Source organism: Schistosoma haematobium, chromosome 7 (genome assembly GCF_000699445.3).
Source record: "Schistosoma haematobium chromosome 7, whole genome shotgun sequence".
Lineage (NCBI taxonomy): Eukaryota > Metazoa > Platyhelminthes > Trematoda > Strigeidida > Schistosomatidae > Schistosoma > Schistosoma haematobium.
The window spans coordinates 19,412,246-19,426,221 of NC_067202.1; the positions used below are offsets into that span (position 1 = coordinate 19,412,246).

Here is a 13,976-nt window from a genome sequence, read left to right on the forward strand (position 1 = left end):
TAGAGATAACACTTTCCTCATCTAAATTTCCAGGGGTTAAACGTCTACCAGGAGATTCACTTGTTGACTTAGAATATGCTGATGACATAGTTTTATTTGGTGAAGACGCTGACAAAGTGCAGAGTCTTCTGACCACTCTAAGCAACAATGCAAGCATGTTCGGGATGCGATTCTCTCCCTCGAAATGCAAAATGTTGCTTCAGGATTGGGTTACATCGACACCCGAACTAGTGATAGGAAGTGAAGTAGTTGAGTGTGTCGACCGCTTCACTTATCTTGGAAGTCTCATCAGCCCTTGTGGTCTGGTGTGTGACGAAATCTCAGCACGGATACAGAAAGATCAACTAGCTTTTGCCAACTTGCGTCATTTATGGTGTAGGCGAGATATCCGTCTATCAACCAAAGCATGGGTTTACTGCGCAGCAGTTCGTTCCGTCCTACTTTGTGGCAGTGAAACATGACTGGTAAGAGTACAGGTTATTCCTAAGTTACTAGTATTTGATCATAGGTGTCTTCGAAACATTGCTCGTATATCCTGGGAACACCGGGTAAGTAACACAGTTGTTAGGAAACGGGTACTAAGTAAGGATGGCAAATCGATTGATGAAGTAGTGAAACTTCATTAGTTGATATGGCTGAGACATGTGTTACGTATGCCCAACCACCGACGGCCTCGACGCGCGATGTTCAATGGTATAGGAGTAGATCAGAAGAAAGTTAGGGGTGGCCAGACCAGAACATGGCACAAGTCCATGAAGTCACTGACAAGTGGACTGAGTCATGTTGGTAGGTGTAGACTATCTGGTTGCGATCCGCGAGATGATAGCAACCGATGGTTAGAGACCTTGAATGACATGGCTCAAAATCGTTTGCAATGACACGGGTGCATCCACTCTTTGTGTTCTCCCAAATTCTAATCTTCTGAATTCTTCATGTACCTTTCTTTTTTCTCTTTCAAAATTTATTTCACTGTATTACGCTTCTTGAATAACATCTTCAAACCCTAATTTTTCTGATTACTGCTTATACTTTTACTGTCTTTACCACTACGGGATTTGAATGGACAACTTCATCTTTGTGCTAATGTGGTATAGCAACTCGAACCGACGTACGAAGTTCTACGTCGTTACTGACTGACATCAGCATAGAGCACTGGCGCAAGTTGAAATACTACATCAGCACGAATAATTTACATAATGTATAGTAAGAATGGTTGGAATAATGTAGTGCCAGTGATAGCACAAAAGACTAAGCATTAAGAACAGAGTCCGAAAAGACAGTGTAAGGACATACATGAATGCTGAATCGTGAAAACGACATACTAATCAATGTCACGTAAACTCTACAGCCACTGATTGCAGTTATTGCGAAGACCACAACCAAGTAATCTGTATTTATTAACATGATTCAGAAAAACAGCCAATGACTTTATGGACTGATAACCTTGCTTATTTCCAACGTACTTCCATACAAGTAAACATTACCCGTCGAGGTAAAGGGTAAGTAAATATACGTAACACATGTCTTAGCCACTTCAGTCTATGAAGATTCACAAACACAACATGGCAATAAAAGTTGTCATAGAAGCCGGAAAAATTCTTAAAATTCACTGAGCAGTACAAAACTCCGAAAAAAAAACGCGTATTTGCATTAGAAGTATGGTAACGCTTATTGTGAGAAAGAGACTATGGGTCGATGATAATATCCACTGTCCTATAACTTTGGTTTTTAATTGGTATAAGACAACAGAAGAGCACAAATACCACAAAATGTCAAGAATATAAGATGATTGATATTTATAAATATGATAAACACAAAAACGTTATTAATACAGATAAACTATTTAGATAATTTAAAAAAAACCAACAATTTAGTGTATGTAGAACTGAATGAAGAAAAACGATAACGGGATCACAGTTAGCGTTACAAATACTCCCCCCCCCCAAAAAAAAGAAAAATTGATATGTTGTATTAATCCTAAAAACAAGATGTACATTTATCACAAAATTAAGTTGAATAACATAACAATACAAAACTGAATATATAATGGATATTGTGAAATAGTTAAGATTTATGGTCTTTATAATTATTTCTTATTATCTATTCTATTTGAATGTAATAATATATCGTCGTTGAGTAATTGATCAAAATGTATAGAATCATTTTCATTTATTTCGATATTATTCTCATCGTAATTATTACCATTCGAATCATTGGGATTGAACGACGACGACGTTGATAATGATGATATAACTGATACTGATTGAGGAACTGAATTATTACTATTTGTCCTTAAATTACACGATTTCGTTGTGATTTCTGCTGTTGCAAAAGTAGTATTAGTAGTGTTCTGTTTATACAAGAAAATGAGTATATAAAGTTAAGCAAAAATTAATTAATGAACAATTCATAGGATGATTACAAAAGTATACGAATACCTTCTTTTCAAAAAAGGTATGCTATGAGTTTACATTAACTGATCATTGAAAACCAACTGTTATGTTTGTCTAACCCACAATGATGACAGAATTCTATTGATGAAGCTATAAGTTGGTTACTAAATAGTGACTAAACAATTTAAAAGCTCTAATCATATAGGAAATCAATAGTGGATCTGATAGCTGAATTGTAACGTGGGTTTGAACTCCAAAAGTAGCACTAATTCTCCCAAATTCCCAGGTGTCAACTAGCACGAACATAGGTGTAGAGTTCCCCACTGACTTCTTTCAATTACCTAACACAGTGTGAACATCTTGTATTAAGAAAAAGGGTTCAATAAACTACCAAAACACTACGTAAAGACCTACGACACGTTTAAAACCAAATGGTTAAATTTATCATAATTATTTGTGCTTGTACATTTCAATCCATTAATCAATATATACACAGTCATTCATATTTCTTTGTAGTGAATTGCTTCAGAAGAAAAAAAACTCTCGAGAACTATAAACTCCAGAATGGAATAAATAAAACTTTATTGTGAAATCTTTTTGTTGAGTTGTGTCAAGGAAGTCAGATTACTCATTAGCTTATGGTCAAGATCTAAGTTAAATTCGAAGTCGGTGGTTGTTACGTATGCTCAACCACCGACGGCCTCGACGCGCGATGTTCAATGGTATAGGAGTAGATCAGAAGAAAGTTAGGGGTGGCCAGACCAGAACATGGCACAAGTCCATGAAGTCACTGACAAGTGGACTGAGTCATGTTGGTAGGTGTAGACTATCTGGTTGCGATCCGCGAGATGATAGCAACCGATGGTTAGAGACCCTGAATGACATGGCTCATAATCGTTTGCAATGGCGCAGGTGCATCCACTATTTGTTATCCCAAATTCTAATATTCTGAATTTTCCATGTCCTTTTCTTTTTCCTATTTCCAAATTTATTTCACTGGATTATACTCCTTGAATAACATCTTCAAACCATAATCTTTCCGATTACTGCTTACACTCTTACTACCTCTACCACTACGGGATTTCAATCGACAACTGCATCTCTGTGCTAATGCGGTGTGGCAACTCGAACTGACGTACGTACGTACGTACGAAGTTCTACCATGTTACTGATTGACTAAATTCGAAGAAAGTGAACATATCCAGTAAGAAAGTATGTAATCAAACAGAAGAACAAGTGTTTCCCGATTACTTCATTTAAATGGAATATTTAGTGTTATACATTGAAAACAGTGAATTTCCCTTCAGTCATAATTTAACTACTTAAGAAGTATTCAAATGACCATATAATATAAAGGCTAAGACAAATTACTGTAACGTGATAGGTAAAATGATGGCAAATATAATACAGAATAGAAAATCAATATAATATTATATGGATCCAAAATAGTTTAATACATATTATGCTTTATAGGATATAGGTCAAAGAGAGAGAGAGAGAGAGAGAGAGAGAGAGAGAGAGAGAGAGAGAGTAATGATAAAATTAAAGGTTGTGAATAAGTGTTGATAATATGTGATTGAAGGTAAGTGTAAGGAGATGAACATATTGTAGATTAAAATATATTCAGCACAAACGTAATATTTCTTAGCTCATATGTACTCGGATGAATAACTGACTTTAAAAAAAAGAGATAACATAACTACAAATAATATTAGACTACAATTGACCATACAAAAGTGAACTTTCAAGGGTGGCTTTTATGGACTAGTTTGCTTTATAATGACAAAACTCAAATCATAAAATAATAACATCACCGGAAATGTAGAAATATCACAGTAATTACATTTGATATGAAAGATGAATACTTTCAAAACAACTGAGAACACACATAGTTCTCGTATATTAGCACTGGAATGAATTAATAACAATAATGAAATCTCCAAGCATTAGATTACATAACTAAGTTGAATGATTGATAGACAACAGTATGATGATGTGAGATATTAAAATATGACTTACTTCAGAATTACTGATTTGTTCAGTACCACTTGATAATGTTTTAGAACGCGTCAATTTGCCCTAAAAAGCGAAATATATACATACCGGTTATCGTTTTAAACGATAATCTGGGTACATTTAAAAGAAATTAACCAGTTTCCATCTTATAAATAACTCATTTCAAGGTTTCCCATCAATCGTAAACAGTTGAAATTTACAACGAATTACAATGGTTAAAAATAAAAATAAAACTTATTTCATTTAATCAAAACGAAGTGGATGTTTTCGTAAACGGACAGAAAAATCACACACAAAAATACATTGTAGTGGAAACTGATATGACATAAAGAACATTTAGCTGTACAAAGAGAGATGAGACTACAATTAATGATGCAAATAACTGTAATTGATTACATAATCAAGATTGCATGGACAGAAGTTAATGGGTAGAGAAAAATACTTAGGTCATAATACATGTGGTCACTGCTTTAAGGAATCAAACCGTGCAAACAGAAAGGGAGGTTAGACATGCTTTCCTTCTGTGAATATATATAATTCAACAAACAACAACATAACAAACTAATTGAATGAAAATATAAATAAAAAGTAAGGTAAACTTGATTAATTTTGAACACTAGACGGGCTAATGAATAGTTGCCTATTAGTTTTGTGGTATGTGATAATGATGTCGACAGATATAAGTAGTATGCATCATCAATCGGAAGTGACAAGCCTGGCATCATAAGGTTAAGGAGATCGAATGTGAGAGAACGAGAACCGAGAATGATTGCTGTGGAGGTGAAAGAAGAGTGAAGTCTGAGACGATTGATTGACATTTTGCAAATAAGGTATTTACTATATGGTTCTCAGATTGTACTAGAATGTTCTATAATTTTGTATTCAAATACATTCGATCGTTCCCATTTGTGTTCTCATTCACTACAATATGAAGTGTTAAAACACTCGAAAGTCAAATGGAATAAATATGAGACAAAATAAAGATCCAAACTATTTTTGTGGGTTGTTTCAACAAAGAAAGAAAACAAGAAACAAAATATTAGAATGACAGTGAAAAATAGTTTAATAGAATTCAAATCAATTTATCGAACAATGTCGAATAAGTTAATAATATATGGATCGATATTTAGATAATAAGCTTAATAATACAGTGTCATTTACTGAAGATGCAAAATACAATAGTAGTAAATAGAACAGAATATACACATGTTAACAGATGAGTGTGCGAATGAAGAATTTTTTTGAAAAACAAACAAACAAACATTTTAATACGTAAGTAGAAGATAAATTATGTAATTTGAATAGTCTATATTGCAATATGATGAAGTTGATTTCAGAATTCCATTTGACAAAATGATAATTGTATGCAACATAAATGATTGAGAACAAGCAAATGATAATGTGTGAACAAAAGGGATAGATTTCCTAAACTAAACACTAAATTATTCCCAAAATAACTATCATCTTCAATAGAGCTTACTAATAAGGAGCAATACTGATATACATATCCTAGAATGATATAGACATCTAGATAAATAACAAGGAAAAATGGATAACGAATAGCATTGCATAACTATTACGTTTGAAAATTCAGAACAATATCCACTTATTCTTTAAATTACATCCAAATCCGAAGGTCGGAAAAAATACAATGTAAATAGACTTCTTTTTAAAGAATGAACTACTCCAACTATAGTCTTACAATACCGTGGAATTCTTAGAAAATATAAATGACTGCTCAATCCAGTCTTTCTGTTATTATAGGTTCATAAAAATGTTGGCAAAAATGGTAACACAGTAGAGCTGATTGGGAAATTTAACATATGCCCTTTTACTTCCTATAAAAAATTTCGATCTATTGAGGAGAAAAAATATTAATTTTTATCAACTCCAAGTAAAACTGGATTTATAGATAGATGAGTTATGTAGTTGACTATAAGTGAAGACAGAAAGCTGTAACGCTCGTAGTTAATAGATACAGCACAGTTTGCAATTGCCTGAGTGGATAACCAAACAATTACTTGGTTACCCAATGAAGACATCCTTCAAGTTGTCTGAACATTGAAATAAACATGTATGTACACAACAGAAACTAGAGAATTTCTACAGAAGGACAGAAGAAATTACATCACAAAGCGGTCCACAACTTCAAGGAGCTAGATAGATTAAGACTCTTCTACATAGCTGAATCTATCTGGGATCAACTCCAGAAAGTCTAACTTATGCATCCAGAAGAGGTATATTAAACTTTTGTGCTTATCTGGATCTACGACTAGACCACTAGGTACCTGAACTGGATATTGTAAATCCCTTACCCACACCCAATTTTTTGTGTGTTCCTATCTTTCATAATCTACACATTGATCTTTCGCAATTCACATGAATTCTTATCATAATCACTTTGACAGCATCTTACTTATTACGTATCATATTCACACGACGTCATTATCTCTATTAACGAGGGGAAATTTGCTCACTATGCATTTTAATAACATAATTTGCTTTATCATTATCATATTGATTATAACTTGACACCTAACAACGAAGCCTTTTGATTTTTTTAAGTTTACAAATAATACAATTTCAAGGTATTTATGCTGTAACAGAGGTAAAGATTCATCAATTTTTTAAAATTCACTAGCATGCTTTATTTTGGCCTTAATAAAATAACAACAGTTACGGATTTATAACTGCAGAGACCGTTGTCGAGGTTATTGGAAACAATTCGCCCAAAAATTTTTTTGCTTTGTTTTCTTTTTGACTAATCTATAGGGATTTTGTAAGTGATTTAAAAGCTATCAGACCAGCAATAAAACATTTGCCAACAGATGTCAAGTCTTAGACAAAGTGAAAATTTTCTTATCTCTAAAACTACAGTAATTCAAAGTTGATGTTTTATTTTGATTAATCATGTTATAAAACCAGAATCAGAAGATTAAAAATACGTTTTGAGGATTATATAATCTTATTAGGTATAATTAAACACTTACGTAAACATTGAGACACGCTGAACCCACTTTATTCTCCAAGGATTTGTATGTATTAGTTTGTCTAAAATGTATCAAAGAAACTATTAAACTAAAACACATTTATCTTAGTACAATCAAATTGGTTTTTTATTCAGTTACATTAACCTATCAGTTTACGGATGAAAATATATCAACTTTCTACACACTATGGCCTATTAATTTGTATAACCTTTAAAATCATTATCTATACATTGATTTGGTTGTGTTTTTTTAGTAGGCTAATTAATGTTGAAGAATATTGTTACTCACAGAAGCTAAATTTGAGTATAACTGTTGGGGGTATGACATATTTACGTATTTCTAACTTATAAACTCACGAACTTACTTACGCCTGTTACTCCTAATAGAGCATAGGCCGCAGACCAGCATTCTCCAACCCACTCTGTCCTGAGCCCTCTCTTCTAGTTCCATCCAATTCTTGTTCATTTTTTCTCATGTCTATCTCCGTTTCCCAGCGTAATGTGTTCTTTGGTCTTCCTCTTTTCCTTTGGCCTTGAGGATTCCATGTGAGGGCTTGTCTTATGACGCAGTTGGGTGCTTTCCTCAATGCGTGTCCTATCCACTTCCAACACTTCTTCCTGATTTCTTCCTCTTCTGGGATCTGGTTTGTTTTTTCCCACAGTTGGTTATTGCTAATAGTGTACGGTCAACGGATTCGAAGTATTTTGCGTGGACAACTGCAAATAAACACCTGTATCTTCTGGATGATTGCTTTCGTAGTTCTCCAGGTTTCCGCCCCATACAGTAGAACTGTCTTGACATTTGTATTGAAAATCCTGACCTTGGTGTTGGTTGACCGTTGCTTTGAGTTCCAGATGTTCCTCAGTTGTAAATATGCTGCTCTTGTTCTGCCGATCCGCGCCTTCACATCTGCATCAGATCCACCCTGTTCATCGATGATGCTGCCCAAATATGTAAACGTTTTAACATCTTCCAAATCTTCTCCGTCAATTGTGATTGGATTGGTGCATGTTGTGTTGTATTGGAGAATCTTGCTTTTCCCTTCGTGTATATTGAGACCTACTGTTGCTGAGGTTGCTGCTACACTGTTCGTCTTCTCCTGCATTTGTTGTTGCGATTGCGATAGAATGACCAGATCATCTGCGAAGTCTAGATCGTCCAACTGCATCCTAGATGTATACTGTATCCCGCGTTTCCCTTCAGATGTTGACGTCTTCATGATCCAGTCGATCATCAGGAGAAAGAGAAAGCAACCTTGCCAGACACCAGTCTTTACTTCGGACGAGTTTGTCAATTGTCCTCCATGCACAATTTTGCAGTTTAATCCATCATATGAATTCTGTATGATATTGACTATCTTCTGAGGCACGCCGTAGTGTCGAAGAAGCTTCCATAGTGTTGTTCTGTCCACGCTATCAAATGCTTTTTCGTAGTCAATGAAGTTGATGTAGACTGATGAATTCCATTCAATTGATTGTTCCACAATTATCCGTAGAGTTGCGATTTGGTCTGTACACGATCTATCCTTACGGAATCCTGCCTGTTGGTCGTCTACTTACTCACGAACAGCCTGGGTTATTTACTGTCAACGTGTTTATTTATTTCTATCTATAAAAATATCTCAAAATAATGATCGACAGATGCAGCTTTGAAATATACAAGTAGTTATCTGACAAAGAGTTACTTGAAGAATACTTAATCTATAAAGGTTAAGTAAGATCATTTTGTGAATGCACTTAACTCCAGTTATACTTAAATTGTAGTTAAATTCTGTACATATCGTTAAAAGTAATCCAAATAATAACGAGGTTGTTTTAAACGTAAAAAAAAAGTCTAGTGCAAAATTTTTCAGGAATGTTATATTTTATGCAGAAGTAATTAGCAGACTATAAGTTGTACAGCCTTTTGTAAACAGTGAGAATCGTATGTAATGTATGGTGCATGGACCTGACGTCCCGGTTAAGATCGTGCTATTTGGATCAATTGTAAAATCAGCAAGTCTACGAATCGTTAAGTGATTTTATATAGTCTAAGTAGGTAAAAAAAAAACACAGACACATATATAAGACAAGTGCACATAGATGAAAGTTAGTGATTCAGTTAGTCAGCTACAACGTAGGACCAGGCACATATATGACTGCCGTACAGTACATTCGTCCTTTAATTGATAGACGGATATCTCGCCTTCACCACAGGAGACAAAAGTTAGCAAGAGCCATGCAGATACTTTGTCAAAAACCAACCCATTTGGGTTGATCAGACTTCCAAGTGAAGTTGTTGACGCGTTCGACTACTTCACTCCCTATCCTTAGTTCAGGTGTTGACGTAGGCCAGTTCTGGAGCAACAACTTGCATTTAAGTGAGGACAAAAGGAACCCAAACATTCTGGCATTGTTGCTCAGTGCTACCAAAAGACTCTGCATCTTATCAGAGTTTTCGCTTAACAGGACTACGTCATCTGTGTATTCCAAGTCAATAAGTGGACCACTTGCTAGGAGATCGATTCCCGAAAATTCAGACGACGAGAACGTTATTTCCAGCAGTAGGTTTATGATGAAATTGACCGAAAATGGAGATAGTGGGTAGCTTTGATGCACATCACTTGAGGTTGAAAAATCAGATGACAGTTCGCCATAAGCTCTGACTCAACTGATAGTGTTTAAGTAAGTAGCCTTCACTGGACTGTTCAGCCGAACAACACATACGCAACTGTTACCACGGGGTCCATCTTAAAAGTGCTTGTTCTGCCCTCGTACTTAGTGATATGTCCACACCCGCCAGTCCACAAGAACTTGCCATGAGGTCGCCAGATAAACTGAGGGTATATCTCGTCAGCTCCTCATTTTGGCGAAGTGAGGTTAAGTGAATGACCACACTAGGATCTTGTATGCGTGCTTTGAAGACACAGGATATGTTAATCGTACGAGATTCTGGGGTTTCAGCTAAGGAGGCCTGCTGGCCGATTTGACATACGGTACGTACGTTGAAGGCTCCAAAGAGTAGTTTAGAGAGGTTTCAGTAGACTTGGGACAGTATTTCGCGCACAAAAGTCATTGGCCACGGTGACACTTGAGGAGGAACTCGAAGGAGGAATTTTAGAGTCGATAGTGGAGGTAGGAGAAATAATAGGAATCGGAGAATGAAAGTGATTATGAACACACTGGTCTTGAGTGCTGTTAGAGGCATAAGGGCGATCATCACTTCCCGGCTGCCCACACAGTAGAAAGGTTCCTCTAGAGATACCTGGACAGGAAATTGGGTTAGGGTTGATCTTAGCGACTTGAGAGCATGACCGCAGTGCCTAAGTGACAACTGCTTGAGGCCGGTCACACGACCTTTTTGTGTTAGCTCCGTACTAGTCCAGACGCTACCGTCGGAGACGGATATCCGTGAGATAAGACAGTGTATATTTTTATGGTCGAGCTTTTGGGAAGGCAGTATTGCTGTTACGCTGGTTTTCTGAGGGAAATACCTTACTGCTAACACACCTGTTGTACAGTCAGCAGTACGACTGTTTCAGTCACTATAACCACCACATCAAGGTAGCCGTTAAACTAAGTAAACTTGCTTTCCATAATTCTAGTTCTGATAAAAATTTCATAAGTTACATGTTTAACTTTGTCTTGTCAATTTTTATAGGGATGAAATAAATTGAATAGAAACTGTTAAATATCGTACGAGAACTACATACTTTTTCAACACTAGGGAGAACCGATAGCAGCACCACATGCGTTGAAGAATCACGATGTTTTTAATCGTGCTTATAAAGAACGAATATCTCCTGGTCTCGGTCATTCATGAATGTTAGATATACTACTAGTTACTTTTTCACCTGAAAAGTCCAATGAAGATGAAGTTAGGACGAAAAGCCCGACCGAAGCTGCTACCTTGACGCGGTGGTCGGGCTTGCCTATCGTGATGACCCAACAGAGCTATATTGGCTGGAACATATGTTCCTGTAGGTCCTACCATGCCAGGCAAGTCGATTGGAGAACGGTAAGACTAAAAGCAGCAACTCAAGGTCTGAGGGCGAAGTCGTACTGCTGACTGTACAGAAATGTGACAGCAGTAAGGTCTTTCCCTCGGACAACCAGAATCTGCAGCGATGCTGCCTTTCACAAGGAAGGAAAGGGTTAGAAAAGGTCGACCATAAAAATCTCACACCCCACGGATTTCCGTCTCCGGCGGTAAAACCCTTTGAAGAACGGAGCTAACACATTAAAAACCTTCCACGAAAAGGCTGTGTGCGACCGGCCTCAAGCAGTTGTCCCTTGAGCTCTGCCGTCACGCTCCCAGATCGTCAAGACCAACACTAATTCAATTTCCTTTTCCGGTTCCTCAAGAAATACCCTTCCACGGTGTGGGCAGCCGGGAAGTGACACCAGCCCTCATACCCGTAACAGCACACGGAACCAAGTTTGTCACACTCAAATCCTTCCTACACCTCCTCATACCTCTCTTATCTCCATGACTAACCCTTCTCACGTCTCTTTATCACCTCACACCGCTAGGGCAAACAATTCGAGTACGCGGGACTCTATTCCTGGTCTACTGAAACCACACTCTAAACCACACGTAGGAGCTTTTAACGTCCGAACACTGTGCCAAATAAGACAGCAGGCTTCCTTAGCTAGGACTTTAGAATCTCACGCCATCGATGTGTGCTGCGTCTTCGAAACGCGCATACAGGATCCGAGTAGCGTCATTCATTTGACCTTACCATGTCAAAATAAAGAACCGACTCGATTTACGCTTCGTGTATCTGGAAGCCCTGATTCTGCTTCCCGTGGCCTCGCCGGCGTAGTTATAGCATTGAGTCCTAGGGCAGAACTAGCTCTCTTAGAGTGGATCCCAGTAGACAGTCGTTTGTGCAAGGTCCGACTGAACGGAACAGTAAGAATCCGGAAAGATAGGGACACTCGTCGTTGCCTCTTCGTCGTCTCTGCCTATTCTCCCACTGACTGCAGCTCAGATGATGTAAAAGACGAGTTTTAGAGAAAGCTTTCCGACCTCCGAAAAGCTAGGCGCTCTGATGTAGTAATGGTGGCTGGTGACTTTAATGCTCAAGTAGGTAAACTAAGCGATAGGGAAAGAAACCTAGGTGGATCTTAGGGTGTCGTGGCTCAACAAACAGATAATGGCGACCGTCTGTTGCAAATATGCCCAGATAACCGCCTGTTCCTTGCAAATACTAACTTTAAGCATAAGGAAAAACATCTTTTAACATGGCGACCCCTTAATTCGTCCCAACGTTGGACCCAAATAGATCACATCGCTATCAGCCACCGATGAAGGGGCTCGATAGAAGACTGTCGCTCATTCTGGAGCACATGCTTAGATTCAGATCATCCTCTAGTGCGAGCGCATGCCCATTTGCGTCTTACTGGACGTAGGAAAGACGCTGCAAGGAAACCTCTTAGGGGCCTACTTAATGATAGTCAAGCTAAGAGTATATTTCAGGAACAACTAGGAAAACAGTTAGGCAGCCATGTATGTGATGCCCACCCCAAGGCAGCATGGAATGATATCCGAAAAGCTGTGGAAACAGCAGTGATATCTGCTAGTAAGGTAACCCGTGGGTTTAGGGAGCAACACTGGATCTCAGCAGCATCTACCACACTGATAGATGCGCGAAAACTCATTCCACCTGGCTCTGAACATAATGAAGAGCGGAGTCAGCTTAAGCGCCAGCTGACAAGAAGTCTACGCAATGATCGTGAACAGTGGTGGGTAGCGAAAGCAAGACAGATGGAAAAGGCAGCAGCAATAGGTAATAGCAGACAATTGTTCAGACTCGTTAAGGAAACCGGAATCAGGAACCCGACTGTTAGCGAAACAATCTCAGAGAAAGATGGAGATATTATTCATTCTCAATCCAGGAGATTGGATCGATGGGCAGAACACTTTAGGGATCAGTTCAATAGGCCTTCAGCCACACTTCGGTTTCCCACGATCTCCAGTCAACCTGAATGACAAGTCAATGTCGGTCCTCCGTATCTGTACGAAGTTGAAAAAGCCATAAGAAATCTGAAGCGAGGGAGAGCAGCATGCCCTGACAGGTTTACTCCTGAGATTTTTAAGGATGATGGTCCAGTAATAGCAATGAGATTAACCGAAGTCTTAGGTAGAATCTGGGAACTGGACGTAATCCCATCTGACTGGTCTCAATCACTGACTGTGCAAGTCTATAAGAAAGGACAAAAGTCCTCTTGTGAATTTATTTATTTATTTATTTTAACACATAGATAATGGTACAAAGAGGCACCAAATACATATGCGCCACACAAATCTCATTTGATATGTGTGAGGGCTGTGATACTGACCGGGTGCCCAAACCGTACCAGGTGGTTTTCTTAGGGGTCCACACCCCGAGCCTTTGACCTGAAGGTCTGATCCACAAGGCAGTGGAGCATCGTAAGGAGATGCAGTCACATGGAAGCCGGTGACCAACAATTGGTTCATACGCCATTTGTTCCCTCAGGATACTGGAGCCCATGTACAGAGGAATCAGTTTGACTAATATAGTGTCTAAAATATTAGCTTCAATACTACTTCGACGCCTAACTAAAGCTCGTGA

General features: G+C 37.9%; 1 protein-coding gene across 1 annotated transcript in view; it reads right to left on the bottom strand.

Annotated features, from left to right (window-relative positions):
* Positions 1-1,443: 1,443 nt before the first annotated feature.
* The window catches only part of TPD52_2 (tumor protein D52), a 32,884-nt gene continuing 20,351 nt past the window's right edge, over positions 1,444-13,976 (bottom strand). Inside the window, exons 5-7 of the mRNA XM_051218166.1 lie at positions 7,400-7,460; positions 4,413-4,472; positions 1,444-2,350 (exon numbers count right to left, since the gene is read on the bottom strand). Of these exons, the coding sequence (XP_051064612.1) occupies positions 2,087-2,350; positions 4,413-4,472; positions 7,400-7,460 (385 nt within the window). The 3' untranslated portion in view covers positions 1,444-2,086. The remainder of the gene's footprint in view (positions 2,351-4,412; positions 4,473-7,399; positions 7,461-13,976) is intronic.